Source organism: Varroa destructor, unplaced genomic scaffold, assembly GCF_002443255.2.
Source record: "Varroa destructor unplaced genomic scaffold, Vdes_3.0 BEIS01000006.1, whole genome shotgun sequence".
NCBI lineage: Eukaryota > Metazoa > Arthropoda > Arachnida > Mesostigmata > Varroidae > Varroa > Varroa destructor.
The window spans coordinates 27,702,431-27,728,948 of NW_019211459.1; the positions used below are offsets into that span (position 1 = coordinate 27,702,431).

The 26,518-nt window shown below is 40.4% G+C and overlaps 2 protein-coding genes and 1 long non-coding RNA gene across 6 annotated transcripts; 1 reads left to right on the plus strand and 2 right to left on the minus strand.

Moving 5' to 3' along the window:
* Positions 1 to 7,157: 7,157 nt before the first annotated feature.
* Positions 7,158 to 13,745, minus strand: Gabat (4-aminobutyrate aminotransferase). 4 transcript variants are annotated; one of them, XM_022811339.2, is made up of 9 exons: positions 13,569 to 13,745; positions 11,095 to 11,384; positions 10,405 to 10,607; positions 10,122 to 10,260; positions 9,734 to 9,872; positions 9,229 to 9,437; positions 8,313 to 8,500; positions 7,930 to 8,089; positions 7,158 to 7,684 (listed from the first exon to the last, which is right to left on the minus strand). In XM_022811339.2, exons 2-9 carry the CDS (start codon positions 11,324 to 11,326, stop codon positions 7,494 to 7,496), a joined length of 1,461 nt encoding a protein of 486 aa, XP_022667074.1. In that variant the 5' UTR covers positions 11,327 to 11,384; positions 13,569 to 13,745; the 3' UTR covers positions 7,158 to 7,493. The 4 variants fall into 4 exon arrangements, with proteins under 4 accessions (XP_022667074.1, XP_022667073.1, XP_086849233.1 ...); XM_022811338.2 differs by having other exon boundaries at positions 11,095 to 11,359; positions 13,569 to 13,743; XM_086993107.1 differs by lacking the exon at positions 13,569 to 13,745 and adding an exon at positions 12,819 to 13,024 and having other exon boundaries at positions 7,936 to 8,089; positions 11,095 to 11,359.
* A 56-nt stretch (positions 13,746 to 13,801) lies between these two features.
* LOC147755058 (uncharacterized) lies at positions 13,802 to 15,313 on the plus strand. Its single transcript, XR_015330339.1, has 2 exons — positions 13,802 to 13,939; positions 14,258 to 15,313. It is a non-coding gene; the product is annotated as an uncharacterized LOC147755058 (long non-coding RNA).
* A 7,281-nt stretch (positions 15,314 to 22,594) lies between these two features.
* LOC111252834 (GTPase Era, mitochondrial) lies at positions 22,595 to 26,389 on the minus strand. Its single transcript, XM_022811356.2, has 6 exons — positions 25,826 to 26,389; positions 24,916 to 25,099; positions 24,303 to 24,441; positions 24,048 to 24,209; positions 23,608 to 23,898; positions 22,595 to 23,326 (listed from the first exon to the last, which is right to left on the minus strand). The coding sequence occupies exons 1-6, from the start codon at positions 26,049 to 26,051 to the stop codon at positions 23,048 to 23,050; spliced, it is 1,281 nt and encodes a 426-aa protein (XP_022667091.1). The 5' UTR covers positions 26,052 to 26,389; the 3' UTR covers positions 22,595 to 23,047.
* Positions 26,390 to 26,518: the final 129 nt, after the last annotated feature.

Genomic DNA, 26,518 nt, shown 5'->3' on the forward strand with positions numbered 1-26,518 from the left:
TGTGACACAAAGTAACTGCAAACATTACAATTAATATTTATGTGCCAGTGGATCAGATAGAATAGTCGAAGGTTACATTGGGGGGTTGCCACTAAAAATTTGTCCGATTTCCTGTGAAATAGGGACAGAGTCATCAGGCTTACTGGCGTATTACCGCACGAAGTCTGACGTAGTAGTACAGAAAGAACCCAGTGGTGCCTCACTGGGTGGTCAAAAGCGCTGCTCCAGTATTGAAGCAGTCAGAGAATATGTTGTTAATCACAAATAATCTCTTTTTTCATTTACGGAACTAATCGTTTGCGGAAGTTACGTATTTCTTTTGTTTGTCTTGCTAGAAATAGTACGCATGCTTAAGTTTCGAGCGGTGGTCGATAATGTTTATGCAATAATTTGGGCCCAATGCAATAGTTGTCACTTTCAAGATCTTGTTGTCTAGTTCATTAGGGTAACTCAAGACGGTTTCAGCCCCAGTCTGTAGAGACTCCCTGAGACGATGGGATCAAATTCCTAAGTGTTAGGTCCTGCAGTTTATGATCGTCAGCTGCTCGGGGCCACCTTGGGCATGGCCTGTGAATTCATTTGAAGTCCACAGGCAAACGCTACCAGACACTGATCATTGCTGCAAGTGCTTCTTTCTCAGAGGAGAGGTAGTGAAAATGGCAATATCGGATGTCGGCTAGCTTTCTAATCAGGTAATTTAATAGTACAGAAAACGAACCCAGCTAAAGCAGATAAAATGGACGGTCCAGCGCAGGAGTGCACACGTTTCAAACAACAACAAATAATACGTGTAAGTACGAATAGATAAACAGTAAAATGCAAGGTGCTGAACCTTACTCAACTGCAAATAAGGATTTACTCATAAGATGTTTCATTGTCAAAGATGCTTAGGTTTCTATATGATATTTCTTATAGCTCGCAATTACGCGTATTACATGAAAATGCGCTCCCTTCTCCAAAGGAGTACATTGACGCTCTTGCCAATGTACGGAATATATTTATGCGCAGCTCAATGCGCAATATCGAGCGTACTTGGACCTACTTGCTCCTAGCTGCTCGTTCTGAGCGTATAAAAACGCTTTTCTTTTTTTTTTTTTTTGTGGAAAACGACAAATCTGTTGTTTTTTTGCATTTTACAGCTTCGACTAGAATCGAATATAAAAAATAAAGAAGATGGGAAACAGTATGTGAATGAACTGAGACCATACCGTTAGTTTGCTTCTGTGACATCTTAGAGTATCGTGTGAAAACACAGTTGGCATTTGGTTAATTAGAGCAAGCTTACTCAATGACCGTTGAACATTCAAATCTTCCATTTCAGTTTCCGAGATGTAAAATAGGACAGACATCGATTTTCCCTCTATCGTATGAGCCTACATGCCATCTAAATGGGATGCATCAGGCAAGACATTTGCCAATCCGTTCGGTCGCATTGAAAATGAACAATTTTCGACGTATTATTTCGACAACTGTTTAAGCTGGAACCGCTTACCTGAGTACCTGAGTAAACTAGTCAGATATTACTGATGGTCATGCCAGATCACTGAAAAGCTGTGTCACTCAAACCGATGTCCGAGGTGTTTAATTTACGTAAAAATATACTAGAAGAAGCATACGATTCACCAGTTCAAGCGCACACGTTTATAGGTACACCTATCCAAAGAGTAGTCCCTATAGGTGTTTTTAATAGACGAATCTAGCATGTAAAAGATGAAAGATATATATTACAGTGGCGGGAACATATACATCACTAATGAACGACAAAAGACCTTCGCAAAAACTTCAGTGGCACAACCTTTTATATATAACGGAGCATCAATTATTTTTGTCTGCTCTGATTGTTATGGTGGATGGAGGTGATCGTTGCTGAAGTCGAGCAAGTTACTCGTCACGTTCGATTTTGTTAGAGTTATTGCTATACTTCAGCATATCACTACAAATTTCCTGACGATTTGAAGATGATTGCCATTTCTTTTTAAGTAGAAGGTAACTTGTAGTAGTCGTAGCATCACAACTGTAAGATACAAGCAGACTGATATATTGAACAAGTTCGTGTACTTTTCACACGACCATAATAGTCAGCATACAGAATTTTTTTGAAGAAGGAGATTTTTTTGGAGAAGAGAGGATGCCATAACACTAAGATTCGACTATTACCTAAACTTCGATAGATATATCAATCAGTGATTAAATAATAGACACCGTTTAATGTTCGCGGAACAATGAAACTCGCAACAAAGACCGGATAAATCACCTAAAAATAGCTTCAATCCAAAAACCATATAAACCTATACATACAGAATTTAGCGGCATATGTATTGAAAATCGTACACGGGTAAATACGGTATTACCATTATGAGTGTGATGAGCCAATCGTACTCTGTCTCGTATTTAAGTGTATATGATTCAAGGACCAATACCGTTAACTAAAATTCCCTATTTATTTCGAAGAGGCAAGTTCTTTTTAAGGATAATTTGCTAGCGCTTAACTAAAGCTATCGGAACGTAGCAACACACCTACAATCCGCTTCAGTGTTCGAATTCATTTGTTAAAAAAAAAAAACAAAAAAAAAAAAGCAGATCCCATATAATTGTAAAACAGTTACTTTTTCGGGAAAATTTACAATTCTCTTAAACTATATAACGTTCCGTTTCCATCCTATACATTCAATAACGTAACGCTTTATAATAAATAGTGCTTTGATCGTCATCTCGTCTTCACTATCATACCACCCTTGCATAAATAATTCGTTGTTAAATTCCATGAAACTCGTCATGGTTAATTATTGTCAAGAAATTATGAAGGACAAATTGAGGTCTCGTTGAAAATTTCTGTGTCTTTTAGAATGGCAGTGGTGCTTTGCGTATGTCGACTTGAAAGGAGCTTAAAAAAAGAATAACCACTTCATACGGTTCCGTGAAAGGCATCTGTGTTCAAGTGAAAAGCTAGATAGCGATTAACATTAGATTTCCATTAATTTCCATTCTGTAGGTGATATCGGAGTACACTACTTTAGTATGTCGTGTTTCTTTTTGGTATTGCATCGCTTATTAAATATGCAAGATCTATTTAAATGGCTTCTAGATCCTGTCTAGCTGCTCTGTCAGCACGTAACAAACCAACTGTTATGTCATCCTTTAGTGTTCGTTTGAATCTTTGACCCCTGGCTCATCAATCAAGCGATGATGACGCTAACCCACAAAATAACACATTGACAATTTCCAGCAACCCCTTCCGAGGTGTAGACGTCAAATGGTACATGTGAAACAAAAAAGAGGTCACGAGCCTTCAGACCTCGCAACCCTGTCAGATCTAACCAAGCGTTCAGGCGAGACTTGCTGAATGAAACGAAAAGGAAAGAACTCTTCGATGGTTACTGAATGGATCCTGCGATGCTAAAATGTCCTGTTGCTTGAAGTGAGGCATATTGGGCAATTTTGAGTTCCTTTCATATACCACCAACGAGAGAGAGAGAGAGAGAGAGAGAAGACTGCTAAACGGTAACAGGAAATAGACAACTCACACGCACACCGACACACGGCCATACCCACTCTCACGAAAACACGAAAGTGTGTTATCTTGGCCCGAGGCGTTCGGCCATTTTCCATTGCGTCAACATGAAAGTTATTATGAAGCTAAGAGCGAGAGCTAAAAAAGCTGGAAAGAGGCGGCGATAGTAGTAGCATCTTCTAACTGTGGGTACATTGTATCTCTTTGATACGGGAATACATATGCACAGCAAAACTAAGCAGCTAATGAGTAAAGTTTATACAACTTTTGTAATAGAAAAACATCGAGTTATGAAAATTCGACGTAAAACTTCCCTACTTTTTCGTACTTTCGTAATTTTCCATTGGCATTAAAACTTCGGCTGTGTTATTTGTCCTCGCAATTAATTCGGCAGCACACAAAAGCTACACCGACTTAGAATATATAGATATATACGGTACGTTTAAGCGTCTGATTTAATGTAAAACTGAATCCACTTCAAGCCTGACGCTCATTTCTCATTTGATCTCGTAACGACTCAGTCCTATCGATATGCAATTAACTTTAGCAAAAAAAAAAAGAGCATCCACATACATATTAACGTAGCCGATAAGATAAAGGAAATTAGGAGCCTGTTTATTTGTACTGATTAATATATGCGTTGTGCGGTCATTTTTCTTTGTAAATTGGCTAGCAACCTCAGGCAACTATAACTTGATCTATGTCTCGGCAGATGTAATTATTACGTAATGCTGTATCTGTACATGGTCTGGTGAGAAAGTCAACGAAAAATGGTTTGGTATTCCTGTTCGAAGGAACTTTGATAGATACGACGCTATTTATGCCGTTTCATTAATAGCAGCCTGCTCGGGAGCTATCACGTTAAGGTAGCATATGATTTTCGGATTCTTATAGAACGTTACGAAAAGGAGCGTCTCGTTCGTTGGCCATACAGTTAATCGCGCCCTTAGGAGTGCCTGTAAGTGTAGTGACTTTTTCCGCCCGATAGCAATCACTAGCGGAGTTGTAGGGTTAACTAGATTCAACCAATTCCAGCAAAGTACTACAGAATTTCTTCTGTCGATTTGGGCTAAGATTTTGCCTGGTTATTACTTCGGGGAATCCTGGTAACCCCAAACCACGAAGGCATGTCATCTGTATATTTTCTATTGCATGTGTAGTAAGCATAGAAACATCATAGGACTCGAACGCTCGAAGATGAAGATTTAGCTGGTGACGTGGATATGTGACGCATTTGTGATTGTTGACGGTCTACTGCAAATCTCGAAACCCAACCCATCATGGCCAATTCATTGGTTCCGAGCGCGGGAAGGGCGCTAGGTTAATGCGTCGATAGTGCAAATGGGAACGAAGAGCTTGTAGCCGAAAGGAGGAGAATATGAGAATCGCCTTCTTGTATTAGACTGTTAAACAACTTCAAGCTAGTTACAGCTTCGGAACTGAATGCAGAGCGTAGAACCCTATCATTGAGCCAATATGTTATACAGACACACATTTAGGATATTTGTGTTAATCCTTCTATATTCGATTCTCTGATGCATATTCAATTACGTTGATCTTTTTATCCCAAGGAAGTAATTTCTTTTTCGTCCTTCATTCCATTAATGAAATCAGGGCTATGCCATTGGTTTAGAGACTTGATTTCGGCGTAGAGGGGCCTCAAAAACAATAGAAACGTGGCAACATGTTACCCTTTAATACACTTAGAAGCCAGTTAATAAAAGTACCTTGCGTCGATGAAGTTTCACCAATGGATAACACAATCCACGCAGCTGGCGGTGTTTCAGGTCGTTCTATCTGCCATAAACGACGCAAAAATAATCGCACAATCCTTCAACGTTCGAGCCCTCATCGTTGCCATATATGCCTGTTTGTTAACAATTTATACAAACAGTTCATATACTTCGATTTTTTTGGCGATCCTGCGTTTCGTATAGGAAAGAATATTTTAATCTTTGTATTTTTGAGGAAACAGCAGTTTTTTATAGATGTGTTTTCTTATAGATAGACGGAATTGATTTAAGAAAGCCAACATAACACTTGAAAATTCAGCAGTGCTTAGAGTGGTGGGCGACCAAGAATTGGCATCGACATATCTCTTTGAACCTCTGTTTTATGTATGCATCTTCGCGTCATTAACTTGAAGTCTATAGTTCGCCTTGGTCTATGAGAATTCATTATAATAGCTAAAATATATTTCCTTTTGCACTCTACTATCCTTTCTCCATTTTCTGGAAATTATGTCACCTGCATTTAAGACGATTGCGTTATGTTTCAGAAAGGAAGATCTTCATAGCAGTAATAGTTAGGGCAAATGAGCCTATATGAATGACGTTTTCAGAAACAAGGAAGATGTAAGCTTGGCTACAAGTCTTATTTGTATTTGTGGATCATCTTGATTAGTTGCGCTATTGCTAAGGCGCTTAAACTCAATAAAGTAGGCTGAAGATATGACGATCTATATCATCCCAAAACATAAGAGCCTGTAGCGAGATCTATCTCTTTCTGTAACTCAAAGGGCTAATATCAACTCTGTTGGTTATCGTTCATTTCCGTTGCATACGGTTTCAACTGATACCGTTTCATATACGTTCGTATTTTTCATACGAAAGCCCCATTCTCATCAGCAGCAACATCACCGGCTGCGGTTTTGGCAGTCCGTATCTGTTTCAATTCAATCGCCTTTCAGCCTTTTCGCCTGTCTCGATCGCTGTGACCTGCCCTTAACCCATTTCGATGGTGGTGGTAGACATTCGCATCTACGATCGTCGATGAGGAGTGTCTGTTTGCAAATCGAATTTGAATTGGTTCCGAGTTCGTTCCGCATCCGGGGAGTGGTGATGATTGGTACCAACAAGCCGTCGAAAAGTGATCTTCGCCCGTCTGGTCCGCTACCCTGCAACGCGCAGGATTTCGAAAAGCAAACTTCTACCCTTTCTTCCACCTTTGCCAGCTAACTTGTCGTTCAACAGCCCTCTATTCTCTATTGCTTCCGTTTGTTGCGCACTCACATAAACAGCTCGCGTATTCTCCGTACTACTTCCGCCCGTCTATCTTATCTGTCAGCCGACAATCAATCGTGGGGCAAATTGTAGTGCAGATGTATCTTCAACGTTTTCCGTGTACTAGTTTTAATCGACCTTTTTCGATGGTTCGACATTTGTTGACAATGGAAGTCCGAATCAGCCGTCTTGCGCTAGTAGCAGCAGTTCATAATGTGCGCTTATGATGACTATGGAGCCCATGGTAACTCACCTTCCACTCGATTTTCTGGGCGTCAACGAGGCCCTATGTTAAACCGTGATTGGTTACGTTCCCAGTCTATTCTCTAAATAATTATAAGAAAAATATGGATGGTTAGCGTTGTCTAAAATGCATACTGTGTATGTATGCTTAACAGACGTAATGATTTTGCATACTATGAATACACGCGTATATCTACATCACAGATGGCCTGATGCACGCTTTTGTACACTCTTCTTTTACTGAGGATTTGCAGCTTGCAGTCGATTGCTAGAATGGAATCCGTGGTGCTGCGAACTCCCTGAACAATGAACCACGCGAACACAACCATGCGTAGCGACCCGTGCGGCTGACGTGAACTTTAGGGCAACACTCAAGCATTAAACATCATTATAACATAATATTTAGGCTTATTTGAACTAATACCTTTATTTTTTACTATATATAACGTATACAACAAATATGCTATCGTTGTTTCTGCCAGCATAGCTCGAGATGATGAGATCATTCACCATCATGTACAGTGGTTAGAAATAATTTTATAAATAATATTTTGGAATGGCTTTTAACAACACGAAAATGCCTCTCAAATGTGAGCTTGCAATGTCTGACGCTGTACGAAGAACTAACATCGAAACTCTTAACTTAGCCTGACTCCTGGCTTCACTGGGTAGGTTGGCGCTAAATTGAAGGAAACGATTTTGTCAGTAGACGTGGCCAGTGCGCTCGTCCCTATGAATTAGAATTTTTTCAAAGCTTGTTCCAGTCGGTCGAGGAAAAGCTCCGCATGTTTCTGTTCAAATATTAAGGCAGTACGCAGTCGTAAAGACTGATTACCGGATCCTCCGCAGTGGACGCCTTTCAGGTGCAATTCTTTCACAAGTTTATCACGGGCCTCGGGCGTGGGCATATCGGCTGCCCCGAACGTACCTGAAATCAAGTTATCCGACTTTAACGAGCTGTTTGGCGTAGTAACAATGTCGCATGAAAACATGCACAAGAAAAACGCGAACGCTCTACTGAAAGAAGTCTATGTGTGATATCAGTAAGTCTATTAGCAGCAAATAGGCTAACGGCAGGTGGATACTTAGGCGCACTAGAACGACAAATTCGTATCTCTACAAGCAGGAATATGAAAAAAAAATTATCTGAAAATAATAGTTTAATAAACATACCTCTACCTCGAACATTATGAAGGACAGGGTATTTCTTGCTAAGGTCAGCCATGTTCTGAATCATGAAGTCGCCGGTTTTGCGTATGTTCTCCAGTAATGACTCCTGCTTTATAATTTTGATCACCTCATCAAGTAGAAGAAGCTTCGTTGGATCACCTACCTAGAAAAATTTTAAAAAAAGAAAGTGAAGCATGTGAAATTTAATGCAATGGCTTCTTTGATGATACATAACAAAAATCTAGATGTGACTTGGACTGTCCTTCAGTTATAGGTATGCCATCTAACAGATATTGTGAACCCGTAAAGCGTACTGAGTTTCAATCTTTATGTTGATATTTAAAGGCTACCACTAAAAAACAGGCTGCCTCGTTCATAAAGCTTACCCAAGTATTGAAAATCCTGTAGGCTTCCTTGGGGCGGAACTCATGCTTGTGGAAGTAACCTCCGCTGAGCATCTTCTTTGAGAAGCAAACGATGTCGGGTGGATTCCTCAGTCCCCAGTATTCGTGAGCCCAAAATTTACCTGTTGGGCCACAACCTGTTTGCACCTCATCACAGATGAATGAAACACCTAAAAGTGTTAATCCAATCAAGATTGTATTGAGTTTCAACACTTAGATAAGTTGGGCTGCGTTTTATATAGCGCAATGCTTGTTAACTTTGTAGAAAAAATCGCATTTAGCCCACGACTGCTTGTTACCTTCAACACGGCCTCTTGCGGATATAAATAATATAATATAATATACGACCGGGTTACTAAAACAGAAGCGATGGAAGAAAGGCATGAAAGTAAAATTTGTACATGTTCAGCAAGAACGCATAAAACTGCGAATACGCGCGAGTAAGACATCTAGCCAATCGAAGTCATGAACTTGACCAGAACTTGAAAGCAGGCTTAATTCCCGAAAAAATAATGATATTAAGAAATGCTTTCCAAACCTAGTTTGCAGTATGTCCAATTAACTTCAAGTACTATTGCTGCTATTATAGCAGTGTCCAAGGCTGATGCTTAATAATTGTTATAGCTTACGTATCTATGCTTATTTGCCCTGCTATCTGCGCACGATATCAGACAAGTTAAGCCATTGAACGTTAAGCCATGGATGAACGAAAGGAAGAGGACTTGAGTTTATTGATAATGATATTATTTCCATACAGTAATCTTTTATAAAGTTACAGTTCCACTCATTTGTATTTGACATCAAATGGATAGTTGAAATATTTACAGAGGTTTTAGGTCGACCAACCTCGTTATTGTTCTGTACTACTACTACGTATTTGGAGCACTTGGGTACGAACCTTTCTTGGTACTAAGATCCCTGAGCTTTCTGTAATATTCATCAGATGCGCGATTGTCTCCGCCTTCACCCTGAATTGGTTCTATAATCAGTCCAGCAACTGGACACCCTTTCTTCTCCCACTGGCCAATCAATTCCTCGACATGAGCTAGCGACTTTGCGTCCTCAGCAGCGTTTTCCTTTGCGTACTGCTCCAGAGGATATTTGTATCTAGCAAATAAAAATAAAGCGCCAACGATTTATATTTTTTTTTAGATTTTCAGATTTTTTAGATTTCGTCAACGTGATTAGTAGAGCTTTTTGTCTTATCAATGACATATACTTACTATTAATAGATTATTGTTACATTAATATTTATCGATGACTAACCAGATCTACGCTCGTCGCGAAGAAACAAAATTTGTAAGACGTGTTCACACTGGATGAGCTGCTTTTGTACGTTATAACGACAACCCGCAAACCTCTTTTAGACTTCTAGATATATTTTGTCCTAAATACGAGCTTACTTAGGATAGTGCGCGATGGGCCAGTCAAAGGCAGGAATGTCAAGTTTATGAACGGGTTTCGAATGTGTCGTCGAAAGACAGCCAAACGTACGGCCATGGAATGACCCATCGAAGGATAGAATTGAGAGCTTTGGAGCACCTGTAACAATAAAAGCCACCCCATTTAATACTTCATACTGACGGCATTAACTTCCTTTCAAGACTACAACAGCACTACGCCACACGTAGGCTAGTGCTATGACAATTTGTGTACGCCCGCAAATGCACAAATCCATCATTGACAAAAAGGAATTCTACTACTTTGTCAAACAATCTTATAGCTTCAAAAAGGTGACTTCGCCTATCGAATTTTACGACCTATAAATCAGTAGTGTTCTACTAGACTTACCCGGTGCTTTGTTGTACTTAGAGCTTATAAGCTCTTCTTGTGTGGGCGGCTTGCCGCCTCGTTTCCTGGCCATGTAGCTAATGAAAACGGCTTTGAATGCGTTCTCGTTCGAACACGATCCGCAGGCCATTGTCTGGACCTGAAAACTGGTCCACATTAATCATAGGGTCTAAACGGCATTACAGTTGTTACAAGCATGTACCTCGCTCTTTAGAAATTACGCTATTTAGTTAATCCCGCTAAATATAACAGCAACAGGAAATATTTTCTACAGCATGCTAACCTCTGAGAGTCCATCAGGTGCAATCGAAAGCAGCGCAGATCGAAGTCGGTGTACATGGTTTTCAGGTGGGAGAATACCTAGCGCTGGTCGATTGACGAACGTGGCTACATTTTTCGGATCCTTGACGGCCGCAATCAAAACCGGATGGTTATAGCCAAGGGGCAGAGATGAAATTTGCGTATATACGTCAAGAAATGTGTTACCTAAATACACACAGTATCAGAGTTGATTACCAATCACATCGTTAGCCCATAAGAAACTTACTAGTGGCTGAAAAGTATTATTAACATCTAAACATGCTTAACCATTTGTGAAGTTACTTTTCCTCGAAATAAATCAAGGGTACTTTCGAGGAACCTCAGAATCGTTAGCTGAACCTAAAACTCAAAACTCTCTTGCCCTTTTTGGTCTGGCTCCTTTGCCTACCTGCCTTTATACGTTAAACGATATGCAACAGTTGAACAAGTACAGACCAAACTTCCTTATATGGATGGCTACGTACTGCGAACTAAAGACTACCTACCTGACACAGAGAAGACTGTCTATTGCCCACGCTTTTTTTTGCAAAATAAGAAATCGAAACTATGAAAGGCAAGTCGAATTGCCTCAGTACCTATCAATTCCGTACGTAGTACAAAAAAACATCGTATCAAGTATATCGAATAGAAAAAACAAAAAGCATTTACTTACCATCTGCGTCGACCAGGTAGTTCCCAATGGATTTTTCATAGTCAACAAACAGCTGAACCGCATCTGCGTTCTGGATGTTTTGCAGTTCATTTTTTAAGGCAGTACTTTTGGGTCCTGGCACTGTTGAAGTTATCAATTGCGGGCCTGAAGGTTCCGCAAGCGAGGTAAGAAGGCGAGCGCTCCCGTTGCTACGAAGCGACCGTGAACCCAGTCGAGAAAACGTGGACAACATGATACGGCTTCCACTCAGTACTATACAGATCACCTATAGGGATGAAATAATCAAAATTCTACAAAGCTCAAAGTTGTATGCTGTTACATATAAAGTTGGCATCTCCTGTTTGAAAAAGTCCACCTACACATACTGAAAGCTCCAAATTATGGTATCGTATTATTGTGTATACTAAAATTAATGACTGCGTTTATACCTACTGCACAAACGGTGTTGACTCTTACGAGAACACAACCTGTAATCGTCATCGGTTCACATTTAAATTTCGCGCCAGGGATTGACATATAAACCGAACGTATCATTACTCCTCTGGAATTCAGGCGTCCACATCGGTGGAAACAATTTTCGAATTACATGGAGTAGTGGTTTAATATAGCTATTGTTTGTTAGCTCTACGGAGCGATTGTTAGCTGACCTCTCTTCTAGGATGGAGACAATGTCAGCGTTCGCACGCGCTCGTTTAGTTCTACGCGACCGCACAGTTTCTAATATGCATCGTCCTATTATCTCGGTTAAAACAAACGCCGACATTACGACGTTGGCTTTTTGCTTTTTCTTTTTAATCAATATAGCATTTATGTAGACCATTGATTTGCATTATGGAATGTCACTCAGTACTGGATGGAAACAGAACTTTGACTCTGGCGCTGCCGCTAAATCAAGCCTAGCTACTTAATGCCAAAACTATGGAAATTTCAGTCAGTAGGTCACTGTAACATTGATTGACAAGTATAATTGAATTGATTTATTTCCGCTTATCCTCAGTAAGAAAGAAGTAAAAGAGTTCTATAACAAAGAAAAATGACACTGGTCATCTCGTTGGATACGGCAGTGTAAAACATAAACACGCGCGTGTCAATTAAGTAAGCTAGCAAGAATATGCATAATATAATTTCAATGCGTTGGTGTGGACTTCAGATACGATACAGAGCAAATCTCTCTCTATAAGACGTTCATAGATAGCATCTATATCTGGACGTATCTGTCCCACAATAAAACAATGTTTTGAAAGTCCTGCTTTTCCGTAGGCACCAAATTGGAAGAAAAATCTCTGTATAGCGTTTCCGAAGTGAGTTGTTGGCCAAAAACTGGGAATCCGCGCGTGGACCATAAATGGTGGTTACTCTATCGCCGTTACCAAGATCATATCTATTAGCTTGATCGTTAATAAACAGGACGCGGATCGTTTATGTTTTTAGCAAGCCAGTAACAACTACGACATATATAGCTGATATATATTCAATTCATAGAAATAATATATAAAACATCGCCAATGAGTTGCTCCAAATGTAAATGTGACTCATACAATAGTAATATACAAACCCTAGAACAAATTTCTGGCAATCTCATAGCTCATGTTCTAATATTGTCTTATCTAAGTACATCAAATCCGTTATTTGTAACCGTTTAGATAGATATTCATCAGGGAATATATATATATATATATATATAATGTTTCCTGACTGGTTACGACTGTTGAACTGGAAACTACCATATTGAGCATCATATCCATCACTGACGTCGTCTGCCACAGAGCGAACATTTTCCGCCACTCGTCGGACGTTTCAATTCAACCGAGGAGGACTCTTTGCTCTTGAATATGCGATTAATAACTGTCTGATGTCGCAACCTGTTGGCAGTCGTACGACAACAACCCTGCGCCGGTTCCGCGTGGAGAACCGCTACATAGATGATCGCAATGTGATGTGCATAAGTGATCGCACGTATGGTCGTACAAACGTAAGCAGAGACACAAAAAAAACGCGCCATTGTGTCGAAGGTAGAACTGTTTATCATCGTTCTCGCTGTAGAGCACTTGAACAGTAGCGGACTTGTTAGCGAGTAGTTCCTTCGGGTGCGGCCAGAAATAATTGTTCTTTTTATTGGAACGTCGCTTGGTGACGCGCGCAGAGATCATCATCAACAAACTCAACAACAAAAAGAGAAGTTTTGGCGATTCGGCCGCTTAGCCTGAGTCTTTTAGATTATCGGTTGTCGTTACAAAGACAAGACGATGAGACAGCCATCTCTATGTATTTGTTAATGCCTTCAATCCGCACATGTCGAGAACAATGAGATAAGACAGCTTTTAGCGGCGACACTCAGCACGGAGCACAGTTAGTCACATGATTGTTGGAGTTGACAGAACTGCGAACAGCTATATAGACCGCAGACCAGGGCGTTACGAATATTTGATTTCAGCTCCACTTAAGCTGTAAATATCAGTCGGACTGGCACTTACGTTTGCGGATCTCGAATTCCTCGGTCGCCGAATTGATAGCTAAAAGACGACTCCCAGCTGATTCGAGGAGTAGCAGCCCAACGCTGGTACTTCCAATAACTGGCTGAATCGCTGGCTAACTGATTGCCTTTACCTTCCGTCAGGCTATTGAATACAGGAGCAAAGAGGAGCACTCACACTGCCGGGAGTCCGCGGCGCGCGACAAACCCTATACATATATACAAGGACACGTACACAAACAAGTAAAAGGCGCCGTGACCACCAGACGGCGCTGTGAGTACCGCGCCGGCCTTGTTCAGATGATGGCGGTAACTGCTGCTATAACGAGGGAGATAGCGGTATGCCGGGCAACTTCAATAAGTAAGAGTATGGTAATTGAGCTTTTCCACCTTTACCCTTCCTCCTTAACAAGTAGTCTGCAAGCCAATTAGTACACCCAGCTAAGTGGCATTATCGCCTGCGCCGCTTCAAGCTGGTTTGTGAACTATCTGGGGAATTTCCTTGCCACTTGTCTGTTTTCCTTGAAGGCCCCTCTAAAAAGTATATATAAAAAATATTTTCAATGCTTCACATCCGATACTCTGTTAGAGAGTTTTACCTAGCTTCAAACGACTGGATCTCTGTATGAAACGAGAATCAGCTGCGACCAGATTTAAACCTAGACCACCATATATTCTAAAATTTCGCAGGTAACCACGTTACCCATTGCCCAGTCAGAAGGTAGAAACTCCGACGTTTATCCAAGCAGTGCTGGGGAAATTGCATTTGCGGATAGTCGGTCAAGCCAGCTACCAAAAGAGGAGCCCCGCGAAAGGTCTTTCGAATAGTAGTTGTTTTTAGCGCTCATTGTTGTTGGCTTTTTTGATTAAATGTAATACAATAGAATGATTAAATCCATAAACCTTCGTTTATTTAATTTCTTGAAGCCTAGCAATTCTTTAGCTTTGAACAATCTAACCTGGTAGCCTGATTTCTGAAAATCTATTGAGGAAAAATATAAATAACTCTTTAAGTGTAAAGAGTCCTGTTGACTGTTATTGCTGCTTTCAGTGAAAACAATTGTAACCTTGAGCAAAATCACTCATGTTTCAATCAAATATTTCTCGACTCAAAAAAAGCTGTACTGCTTTTTCGTTAAGTATATATATATATGACACAGGAATATATGTTATTAAATTATGATTACACTTCTTGCATACGTATACAGTGTATATAAATTAGATAGCCGTTTTAACTGGTAAAAATGTATCGGAAGTAGAGGTGGACTCGAAATGCTTTCTAATCCCCTAAATCACTGCTACACTATTAGTCTACTAACCTAATAAAACGTTCAGAAATCTTGAAAATTGAAAGCTTCCTATACCTACATAGATCGCTTTTTACTTTTCTCGGGACGTCCTGCTATGGTCACATTCTGTATATATTTTTACATCCTTATGACACTATCCTGTGTGTAATCTGGAGGATCATGCGCGAGATATTTAGAAGATTATCAAATAGTGGCCCACACCTATCGCTACCGGATGGCATACCTATAGTATATAATAATAAACTACAATAATATAGTAAATACGTAATGGCATACGACCAGCAAATTATCTGTGTTTTGCAAACTCTTTCTTAGCAAGCGCCTAACGATGGCGACCGATGAATGGCCACCTCAATTTATCATTAAAGCAAACAGGTCATAACACGTATACCCTGTAAAATTCGAGGCGAAATAAATAATTCATACATGCGTTTCATAGTGAATATAATTAGACGGGATCGCTATAATAATGAGCGCTATGTAGTGCTGGTAACTATCAACCTATCGTGTTACGTTCACCATAAAGAAGACGCAGTTGAGATATAGCGAGCACGTGTGATACACAGATTTATATTCATTCTAAATTATATGTATATAATATATATACATTGTTTATCTTACTACGTACGTAAATTAAACAGTGATTCATGAAGAAATTAAAGACAATCTTTACCACAATGCATTTGTTAGTATAGCGTGTACATTAGTCGGACAAGTCTAATTAATTAGCCAGTTTGATAGCAATTTGTGTCACCAAAAATAGCAGTCGTTAAATGTGTCTCCATTAGTACGTGAAGACTTGTTGGCACATTATTTCGTACATTATACATTTAAACTCGAGCTTAAACTGTTAACGAGTCAAATCTCCTAAAATCTAAACACATGAAGAGTCGAGCAAGCTCGAACGTAGAGTTTTTAGGACGTAGCAGAACTACCCCGTTAGTTGGTAGGACTTCTTGGTCCACCGTCTTTGCATTGGGACTCCAGGATTATCAGAAATGTGTGTATACTTTTTCGAGGATTCGGGAATCTCTCGATTTAATCACAGTTGTCTGCCTTTCCCTTCGACGCATAGAAATGCTTAGACTGTTCGGAACTTCTGGCGAATGAAGTTTATCCAAACGTTGTTTTCCGTGCCAATAATGTCGGCACAAGCGGGCTTCAAATCCCGACTGCGTCACAGCGCGGCTGTACGTCATGTATTAATTCGGATAGCAGTACTGTTTTTAGGAGCATGAGAAGTTACCCGGGTGCAAACCTGCTGTAGAAACGGTCTACCGTTTGTCGAATAAGAAACCGTGCAACAGCAAGGCAACGATGAATACGCGTTTCATCTGAAGTGCTCGTATTCGGTTTCGTACCATTGCAGCACCGCTGCCCGCCACGGAAAAAATGGCTGCAACTTTCTTTAGTTTGAGGCACGCGTACAATGCGCGTGTACTGCTGGCTCGGCCCTGATTAGTGCCGTTTTGCTTTAGGAGGAGTAAACTCTTCATAACAGACTAGCTTATAACTGACGCATTTTTCTATAACGTCCTTATTGCTCGATTTAATAGATTAGTTCGAATGTCAAGTCGCCCGAGCTTCATTATGTCCTGTACACAGGACTAGCTAAAAACTAACTACTTGACATAGACATCAATGAACACATTGGCACATTTCAACGTAATCGTTCTTCATTTCGGATGATTCTTGGTTTCATAAAGCCGCACAGGTTTACTGCGTCCCCTTCCACTGCTCGGTGGAGTAATTGCTGGAGCATTCTGTTCCTACTTATCGTATATAGGCGTCATTAATAGGCATAGTAGCATCTTTTAGGATCGTCACAACGAGTGTATCAATTGCATTTGCCATAGATATCTGCTACAGTCAACCGAGACCAAAAACAACGATTTTGCGGTGATTTCGAAAATTGAAGCAAGTCGGTCTTCCTAATGTGTCGCCATATAGAGTTCTTTAAGTTGAACTAACGCGGCGGTGCTAATACGCGTGCCCTTCAGCGTTTACCGGCTGCTCGTGAATTCTGTTCGCCGCCATCGAGCTGGTGGTGCAGCCGCAGCTCTCGTGCGCAATGGCACTTTAGGCAACACGGGAAGAATTAAACGCTCCGTAACACTGGGGTTGATTGGATTAAAAGCGCTGTTATGCCAACATTGTAGATCTCGACCGATCGGCACCATGCCTATTATACACATACGTAGAGGGCGACAGACATACGTACACACAGGGGCGATAGTACAAAAGCTTTAATGCTTTGCCCTTACTGATGATTCTAGCCTCGAACAGCCTAGATCACCTTTTGTTGCTTCTTTTTCTTGTGCTGCGGCTGACGGTCCATTTACAACGGCTGCTGACGCCATCCGCCGAAGCGCTGACGCTGAGGGGTCATTGCGGCTTGTAACTGTTCGTGCAGAGCTAAATGTCGCAGCCCCTTTTTATGTCACTTAGTGTGAACCGGCTGAAGTGTTCTACATCGTCCGAACCTGCTTGTTTTCTATTGCCTTTTCATATGGACGAGAAAGACTAGATTTTAGAGATCAGTGCTTATGCAGGATATGTACTGTCGAACAGAACAGCTACGTCGTCTAAGCGGCATGGCAGTCCAGGTTCTGTCTGTAGGCCGGCTAGGGCTACAGTACGAACGTGGCTCATGTCGTCGTCATATAGTGTATGTCTCCCTGCCATTCTGGTGATGATAACATGGACGGATGTCGCTGCTGCGATGCGGCCTTCTGGCTGTAGCACGACGAATCGCAAAATCTGTCGCCTAGTGTATGTGAGCTGCACGGAGAGTTGCTAAGCGAAGGCAAAGCAGCCCTAGCAGAACTACGACAACATGCACAATATGAACCTTTGCTTCGCTGGCGACGAATCAAGCGCTCCCTGCTGCTCATTCTTAATAGTGCGCGGTGTCGTTTTTGGAACATTCGTTCCGGCCGTATCCACGGAGAGACGGTTGCAAGAGCCCTTCTATGATAGAGAAACTCACCGATCTCACTAGGACGCTACCATTTAGGTATACCGACATATTTCTAGGTTTAACGATATATACGGTACAGCCGATACAGACTCGGTGCTGACTACTGAAAACGGAGGTCGTCCCGACAAATCTTCGATGTTGGAGCTACAGAAGTGATTAGGCAATAATGGCACGCAGGGTTTGAGCCGCGTCTAGTTTGAACGCATACTTCAGCCAGTCGCCAGAGGAAAGGGCATACACAAGTGTGATCGCTAGCAGACTTTATTTAGCGTCGTTCGCTTATGGCTATTATCCATGACTGTGACTTTTTGGTTAATCGCATTATGCACTTTCGCCGATTTACTCAACGATTAGACGGCAATGTATCGCCACGTTGGTCAATGCAACATGACAACGAACTCATGATTCCCCAGTGTTGAAGATATACCTTTTCCTAGTTCAGAATTAAGCGTCTGGGCACTTGGCCAAGGCTCAATGAGCAGATGCTCCATGCTTAGTTGTACAATGCTACGCCTACAACTAGCAATTTCTTAAAATATATATTATTTAATTTATGGTAATTATTTGGCTTGCCGTAGAACAACTCTCCCAACAGTTGGTCGTTAGTAGAGACGATGGGCTATTTTTTTCCTTCACTGCGACGTGACCAGTTACAGTACGTCAATTTTTCCTAATAATTTTTAGATAAACTAAACGTTCTACTAGGAAAAACGTTCCAGCTACTTGCTTTCTGAATATCCATAAGCGAAATGTCACAGCCATAGCCTGCTGATGCAAGGACGTGCAGCTCATCTTCCGAACGTAATCGTTCGAGGACAAGGTCCATTTTTTGCATGGAGCGTTAGGCGAGTTAACGTACTGTATCAGGAAACAGGACGTGAGCATTTTACACACATCAGACGGCGCATCTATTGTATGAATTTTGGCATCAAATGATTTTGGAACTACTGATGACAAAGAACAAAAAAGTGCAGCGCCAAGCGGTACATTCGACATCGTACCTTGTACATTTAGCACGACAAATACTGCAATTATTTCAGCACCGAACGACGTTATAACTAAAATCAATGTCCGATGAATGGCAACTCTATAATACACCTGTTAGATAGTTTGCTGGATGCCCTATTTTTGACGCACGGTTCAGAACGACGGCTGTAATTACAACTCTCCTATCTGGCATGGGGACAAAAAATATTCATCTCTACCTCGCACATATAGGCCCGTCACATAAATTCGACGCGTCTCAAGTATATGCAGCAATCACGCGAATCTATATTAAACCTTTTCTGCGTCGCTATTTTTTGGTTATAGTTGTCAAGTAAAAATCATGGGATATTTTTTGCGGGTCATCAGATATAATTAACTCTTTAACAAGCTTTATTTAAAAACTGTTAGGGAGTAAGGTAATCGTTGCATGCTGTCCACGATAACTCGAGGACTTCGATGATCATTTGTTGCACGTTTGACATTATTTTGGTATTGGCCTGAAATTTTCGAGCAAAGAATTTTTTGGAGCTAATCTTCTCAATTTTCGCTCCACATAGCTACACATACGTAAAAAAAATTACACTTTTCGAGCTTGAAAACAAACGGGCAAACGCTAGAAGAATGCTAAAACTGGTACGTGGGCTTTATTTATGCATAGATAGATTTCCATGGAAGCAATAGCTGTACCGATGCAATTCTATGCAGGATCTCATTGACGAAATATTATACTTGATTAGGGAGTAAAAAAACTAGCTAGAGGTGCTAATGATTATGTTCAAAAAGACATTTTGAGCTGCCAAGAAGACGCCAAGTAAAGTTTCACGTATTACCTAGCTTCTCAGATTTAATAACTTAGTAAATAACTCCTTCAGTGAAAATATGAACAGGAAAAAACATCTGTATTTTGGCATCCTGCTATAGTAGTTAGCAAGAAATATGTACCAGAGCAAAACTGATAGCTCAAGGCTTTAGTTCAGATCATACGTCTGCGGCCTAATATTCCCCGTTTGTCTTTGTGCCTGCGCTTTCCACACTCATCGGGCTTTTAGGAATCACTAGGCCAGCACCTCGCGATGTCTATTGCCGAGTGTCTATTGGCTGACCCGGTCTGATCTATCTCTGGCCATAGTCAGTCACAGAGTGACATTGTCGCAGCAAGCTAGAGCCCAGAAGCGCAAGAAAACAGAGAGCGGGTTGGCGACCATTTGTGCACCCCACCTCTGTGACATTGTTCACTGATGCCGACATTTTTGAATTTGCCGACAGCTCACTGGGTGTTCGTCTTTGGAAAAGCCGCCACCACTACTGTTGCTATTGAAGTCGACGAGACCTCACAGGCTGCCAGAGGACGATGAAAGGGCCCCAGAATGAAGTGCAAATGCTGACGATACACGATGCTCCTTACAAGCAGTAATTGTGGTCCAAGCGCACAAGCCGCAGCACTTCTAGATGACTTTGCCACTCCCCCACATCGACTTTAACGAAGACAACGACGAGGTCAGAGCTAGCGAGAAGGGTGCGGGGGATTTCACTCCAAACGTGGCATTATGACAACTCAACGAGAGAGTCATTTGAGCCACCCCAATAAGCGCTATAAGCTATACCATTCCTCGCTAAAGCAAAACAGTCCGTCATTGAGAGCTGGTTACATAAACGCGTATCGACTATCGCCATTCGAGATCATGACGGTTCACTGCTTGAGCGTATCGGAAGCGCTTGGATAGCTCCCACTCGGCTCCACAGAGGAGAAGAGCACTAAGTTGCGTCGGTGAGGTTTTAGCAGCATGTAGCAGAATATAACTGCTATATTTGCGTAGTACTTATAAAGCACTATAACGAACAGTAGCACAAATGCAGAGATCGGATCGAATTCCAAGAATCTCATCTTTTTGACACTTTTTTGTGATGTAAAGAACAAATATATTTTTTTCATTTAATTTTTTTTTAACTTTTTGAAGGAAAGAAGAGATGTTTATCCCAGATACTTTTACTCTTTCTATATACAGGAGCATCTAACGTACACTGAGCACCTAAGGTGCATGTGATTGAGATCATGTAAAGCATGAAACGTGCCCACACCCTCATGGCTAATGCAAATTCATCGATGTATAGTCGGGTGCAAGTTTGTAAGTGCGCTTGGATAAATTTAAGCATTTGCCTAGAGTAATCAAGTAAGACACAATAAATCATCTGATCACGAATGTGTTCCTTATAGAACACTTGTTCTACAGAAAATCAAACGTATCATTCGTCGAGATCAATCAAGACGCGTTCCATCACGACCTTTAGCCTGGCATTTTGATTAAAAGTACTACTTCGAACAAATTTGTTCCCTTTTAAATATATCATATCAATCAAGCATCGTGTCTTTATTATGCACACTGCAGTGCTTATACCCCGTGAAGGACACTACCGGTGGCTCGTAGCAAGGTGGCGACAGATTTCGAATAGGAAGTGTAATCATGATTAGGCTCCTCAAACGTAATTGCACACTAAACCAAAATCAATCAATCGATTAAAATAATTGACTTTTATTAAACCTATACTTATTTTCTATAAGTAATTAAGTTTATTCTGAAAGTAATTTATTCTTTTTGAGGGCCACTCTTTTTGAGCTTTGGTTTCTACGTAACTACCCATACATGTTTTGCTATCCATAAAAAATGGCTAGCTAAATCAGAGTTTTTAAATTGTTAGTCTCTCCATGTGAATCAACAATTTTATGCAATAATGTTAATGTTATGATTTACTAGGTTACTTAGGTCGAGGTAGCAACGAAGTTTTGCAGTAGAGATAGTGCCAGGGGTTCCGCAGGCGCGTGTATACACACACAGCCGCACACCCACGCACACGTACACGCACACATATACTGATAGAAAAATCCCAGATACACATACGCATACATATCTATATACATTTGAGAAAGTTTCCCGCCGGTTGCTCAGCCTTACAGGTTTTTTACCGATTAAAGCAGCGCTATATTGTCTGTTGTTCATGGTAAAACTTATTAAGACACTTGGACAGAAAATGGCGTATTCTATTAAAATATAGAAATAACGCATTTTTTGTGATATTAACATTTGTGGTACTTAATCGCGCCTAACACTGCCATTTCGAGTCGTTGGCCTTATAATGACTTGTAGTGACAAGCCAGTCATAAAACCCAGCCTGTAAAATCATAGCCATCGGGGACATATTGGTGCTAACGATTCCACGCCTCCTTATTTAGGTATTAGAACATACTCATTTGAAAGCAACGATAGATTAGAGTCATTACATGAAAATGAACTAGACAATAAACTCAGTAAACAATGTGCAATGCAGACGTGAATTTAAAAGAATTTCAATTATTGTCTCCACTTCAAAGGATGCAAAAACCTATCTACGATAACTTGAAAATGGTACGCTAAAGTGGAGGGCTACATGTGTTCTGAAAACCTACTGCTTTTTTAAATTTGCGGATTGTGAAAGGCTGGATCGGTGTATTAACACGCCTGACCTTTTGAGTTAAAGGATTTAGCACGAATGATTTGAGCTATGTGAAAGTAAATTATTTTGTGTTCCTTTAGAGTTCATAATACTTATATTAAGTCAGGCATGATAACAATAAAAAAAATCTTTTAACTACAGTAAATAGAAATGTTGTATTAACCCTGAAAAACAGGCGCTGATTTTCTCACCTTCAGCGAAGAAGTAGAGATTGCATGTGGTTTGGCTTGTTTTCTAGGAACTCAAAAACATCAAACATCATCAATTTAGGAGGCTTTATTATGTAACATATTATTAATATTTATTTCTGGCTCATGAAGTAGCCGTATTCTGCGATTCGCTTTTAAATTTTAGTACAGGACTAAAGTAATTAAATCCTAAACACATCGTGGTTTACAAATCTGCTTTGTAAGATGTACTATACTTATATTTTTTTAAATTTTGTGCATGATCTTTTATTCACTATATCTGTTGTTCAAGATTTTTAGTAGATTTACCTAAAAAGCATTTTCAATATGAAACATATATCGATCTGTATTTATGTTAAATCCAGCGTAACTTATAGACACATTTTTACTTTATCCAATTGGCAGGTCCATTCAAGTTATGTTCTATTTGCATATGTAAGTCGTAGATAAATCCATGGCTGTATAAACCTCTCTCCGTGACTAATTCTACTTAATACTATTCTGGATTCTTCTACGATGTTTGAATTTAGCTGGACACCGTTTCGACTCTAGATTGTCCGGCGATAGGCCGGGGCTTGGCCTTTTTGTTTACAACACCAATTTTGAGGGCAATCTCACAATGGAACACATCACAGAGACGCTGACGTAGTTGTTCTGTAATTCGACGGACAGTTTTCCCTCCGGAACCGAGCACAGCCCGTGTTTGTCGTTCATTAATGCATTCGATAGATACATGGATATGAAGAGCACAGCCGGAGTCGTCCACATTCCAGTAAACTACTCGTGGTTTAACCTCATAAGGGATCTGAAATCAAAGGTAAACAGAAAGCTGATAAATGCTTTTGTGCACAAAAAATCTGTCATATTGACAGGCCTAAACTATTCAACATGATAATAAATTTGTCACCTTTGTTGTCATGGCCGTAACAAACTACGTGTAATGCAATACATCATCTAGTAGCCAAATACAGGCGATGTTGCCTCTTGTGCAGCTCAATGCGAAAGCATTTACTATCTTGCTAATTTACTTGTCATATATTAGTAGCCAAAGGAAATTGTTGATGATTTTTGCAACTTCTCGCATACCTCATCTCGAAGGTTGTCAAGAAGTCGTTCACGAGCAATGTCCTCTACCAACTCTTTGGGCTTTTGATTGTAAATAAATTCGGGCCGGCACTCCCATATTCCGTCCCGCGACTGTTCCTTCAGAAAGTCTCTTACTTCATCAACGCCATCATTTAGAGTGGCCGACACCATAAAGACACGTGAAAAATGAGGCCATGATGCATACCGCGGAGGAAACTCCGGTTTGTAAGTTCCAGGATCAGGCGGTTCTAGTTTTTTACAGGGTATGGTATTTGCCTGTTCTGATGAGTCCTGTATAAGTAGTGTAAAACAGTAATATCAACCATCTTGTTTTAATGCTTTGGGAATCGACACATATTGGGTAAGTAAACGTACCTGGGTAGAGTACGTTGTTCCTCGCAAAAACAACTTTTGCATATAATCTAATAATCGATCATTACCTGTTGTCTGTCCATCTCTTTTTGCCATATGAGAGTCTTTAAGGCTGTCGTCGTTTGTTTCGGAATAGATCTCTTCGTTTTAATAGGCCGTCCATCAACAACACCTTCGCACAGAGACTCGACGGATGCCAGAAGCTTACGTTTCGAATCTAAACGGTCCACCTTGTTTCAACATAAGATTAGAAACCCTCCGGTTAGAGTAACTAAGATTTGATTTATATGCACTTTATAATACTGAAGCTCGAGGATGCTCACCTTATTGAGGATAAGGACACTGCAAGCATGAGGAGCCTCATTACGATGCTTCTGTAGCATTTGTGCAACTTCAATTGATAAGAAATCCCTTCGCCAGTGATCGGAAGCATCAACCACGACAGCAAGTACATCGATTTGACTGATGAGCGTAGATATATTAGTAAAGCTTCACTTTTTACCGTAGAGCATCGTTTCCTAATAACTTTTTGCTTATGACGCCTGCATTTATCTAAGAGTAACTTGATCAATGCGTGTTATTATGCGTTATAGATATATATGTCTATATATATAACTAGTGTAGCCACATTGATAGCATTTTTGTTTGCAATCCTTCATCTTCTTCCACCATCTTCGCACTATCCATCATGCCGATGTAAAGAGGCAACAGATAGCATGCAAACAAAAATTAGTTCATTTTGCAGCTTGGGTGCACAGCCTGCTCGCGACTCTAAGAAAAGAATAAAAATATTACGGAAGATGGTGTCACAATGATGCCAAAACAGATAGCCCAAAACCAAATGAATAAATATGTTTCTAGGACTATAAACTTCCAGTCATCTTTACATTTAACACAAGTCATTAGCTAATGGCTCGTCACAGTCATGAAACCTGCCTTTCGATCGCTTTTGAAGGTGCAACAACCATTGCATTAGGCAGGTGATGTCGACTTGCATGGAAACTCCCCACAGCGCCGGGTGTATCTATGAGAAGCATCTGCAATGGACCTTTAGTTACTGACGCGCGGTTCGCCCTGCGGGTAGTATGTGCTTTTTTAGACACCGGACAGACATCACTAGCTGAAACAAAAGTTTCGATTAAAAAAGTAACCTACTATTTGCTAATAAATCAATAACATAATAATGTGCGCAAGTGTGATGTTTACCCACTCTGCTATTAACAGAAGATTATTATCAAAAAAATTATAATCTTCGGAATGTGTTGATTCTTATACGCGCGTTCTTATAGGCGTTCTACACAGGAAGAGCAACAATGTATTAAACAAATTGTCTACTTTGAAGCAATGGGCACCATGAAATTATAAAACTGTTATTTAATTCATCGTCATAATTGTCAACCGCTGCGTTATATAGCTAGCAAGAAAAAGATACGATAAAGTTAATGACTGGTACGTGGTTACAAAAGATACGATAAAGTTAATGACTGGTATGTTTGTTCCAGGGTATCTATTTTAATAAAAGATGAGCCTCACGAGTTTAAGCCTGGCGGTCTGACATTTAGAGAGTGTGTTTGTTTTTTTGCAGTCGATTAAAAACCCTCTATCTATGTTAATTTATATGTTAATTTTACTAGCATAATTAGATTTAAGAAAGGTCTCCTCGAACGGCATAAGGAATGCAAGAAAGAAGAAGCGAATCGTGAGTGACATAATCATAAAATATCAAGCTGGATATTAAGAAAGCTCAGTAAACCTTTTAACTTTTATCCACAAATAAATGAAACTTCAGTTGCTTAAGATCCCATTTCTGCAAATGCCTGACAGTACTTTCAAACAGGACACCTACCGACTAGGCTGTTTATGAGAGTACTTTTGCCGACGTTTGGCTCACCGACAACTGCGACTTTAACAATCTTGCCCTGTCGGGCTGGAGGGGTAGTTGCCAACTCATTGTATTCCTGTAGGGTGCGCGGCAAAGCCCTGGCTAATGGTCGGCCAACATCAGCGCTTATTACTGACTTGTAACGTAAGGAGATTTTCAAACCTCGCATAGAAAATGCCAGTAGCCGCATGTTCGGTTGCTTGCTTCACAGCGTTCAAATAAACCAATTAAGTAAATATACTGTAAACTCAAGGAGGGATATTGGCGGTTAATAGTCACGCGCACAGGCCTCGAAGTACCATGAGCGAGTTGTATGGTCGATGGCGGCATCAGTCTAACCACAGAAAGGTTCGCAATCAGCAGCTGAGAGCATTACTAAATAACTTTTAGAACTGGTAATTGTCGCTTAGCCATCAATTTGTTTATAGATCTATTAAATCACAAGAAAAGGTAACAATCTATATACAATATCCCTGTTCTGCAAACACCTTTGAACAAGTGATTCAATCAGCTGCTGGAGATTTGGGATGGCAAGTTGCAAAAAACCGCAGAGCACGGCTCTGAGTTAATTAAACAAATCATAACTTACAGCGGTACGAACAAAACGCAAACGAAAGCAACAAGAAACGCTAAAGTTCTGGACCCTAATATATCATA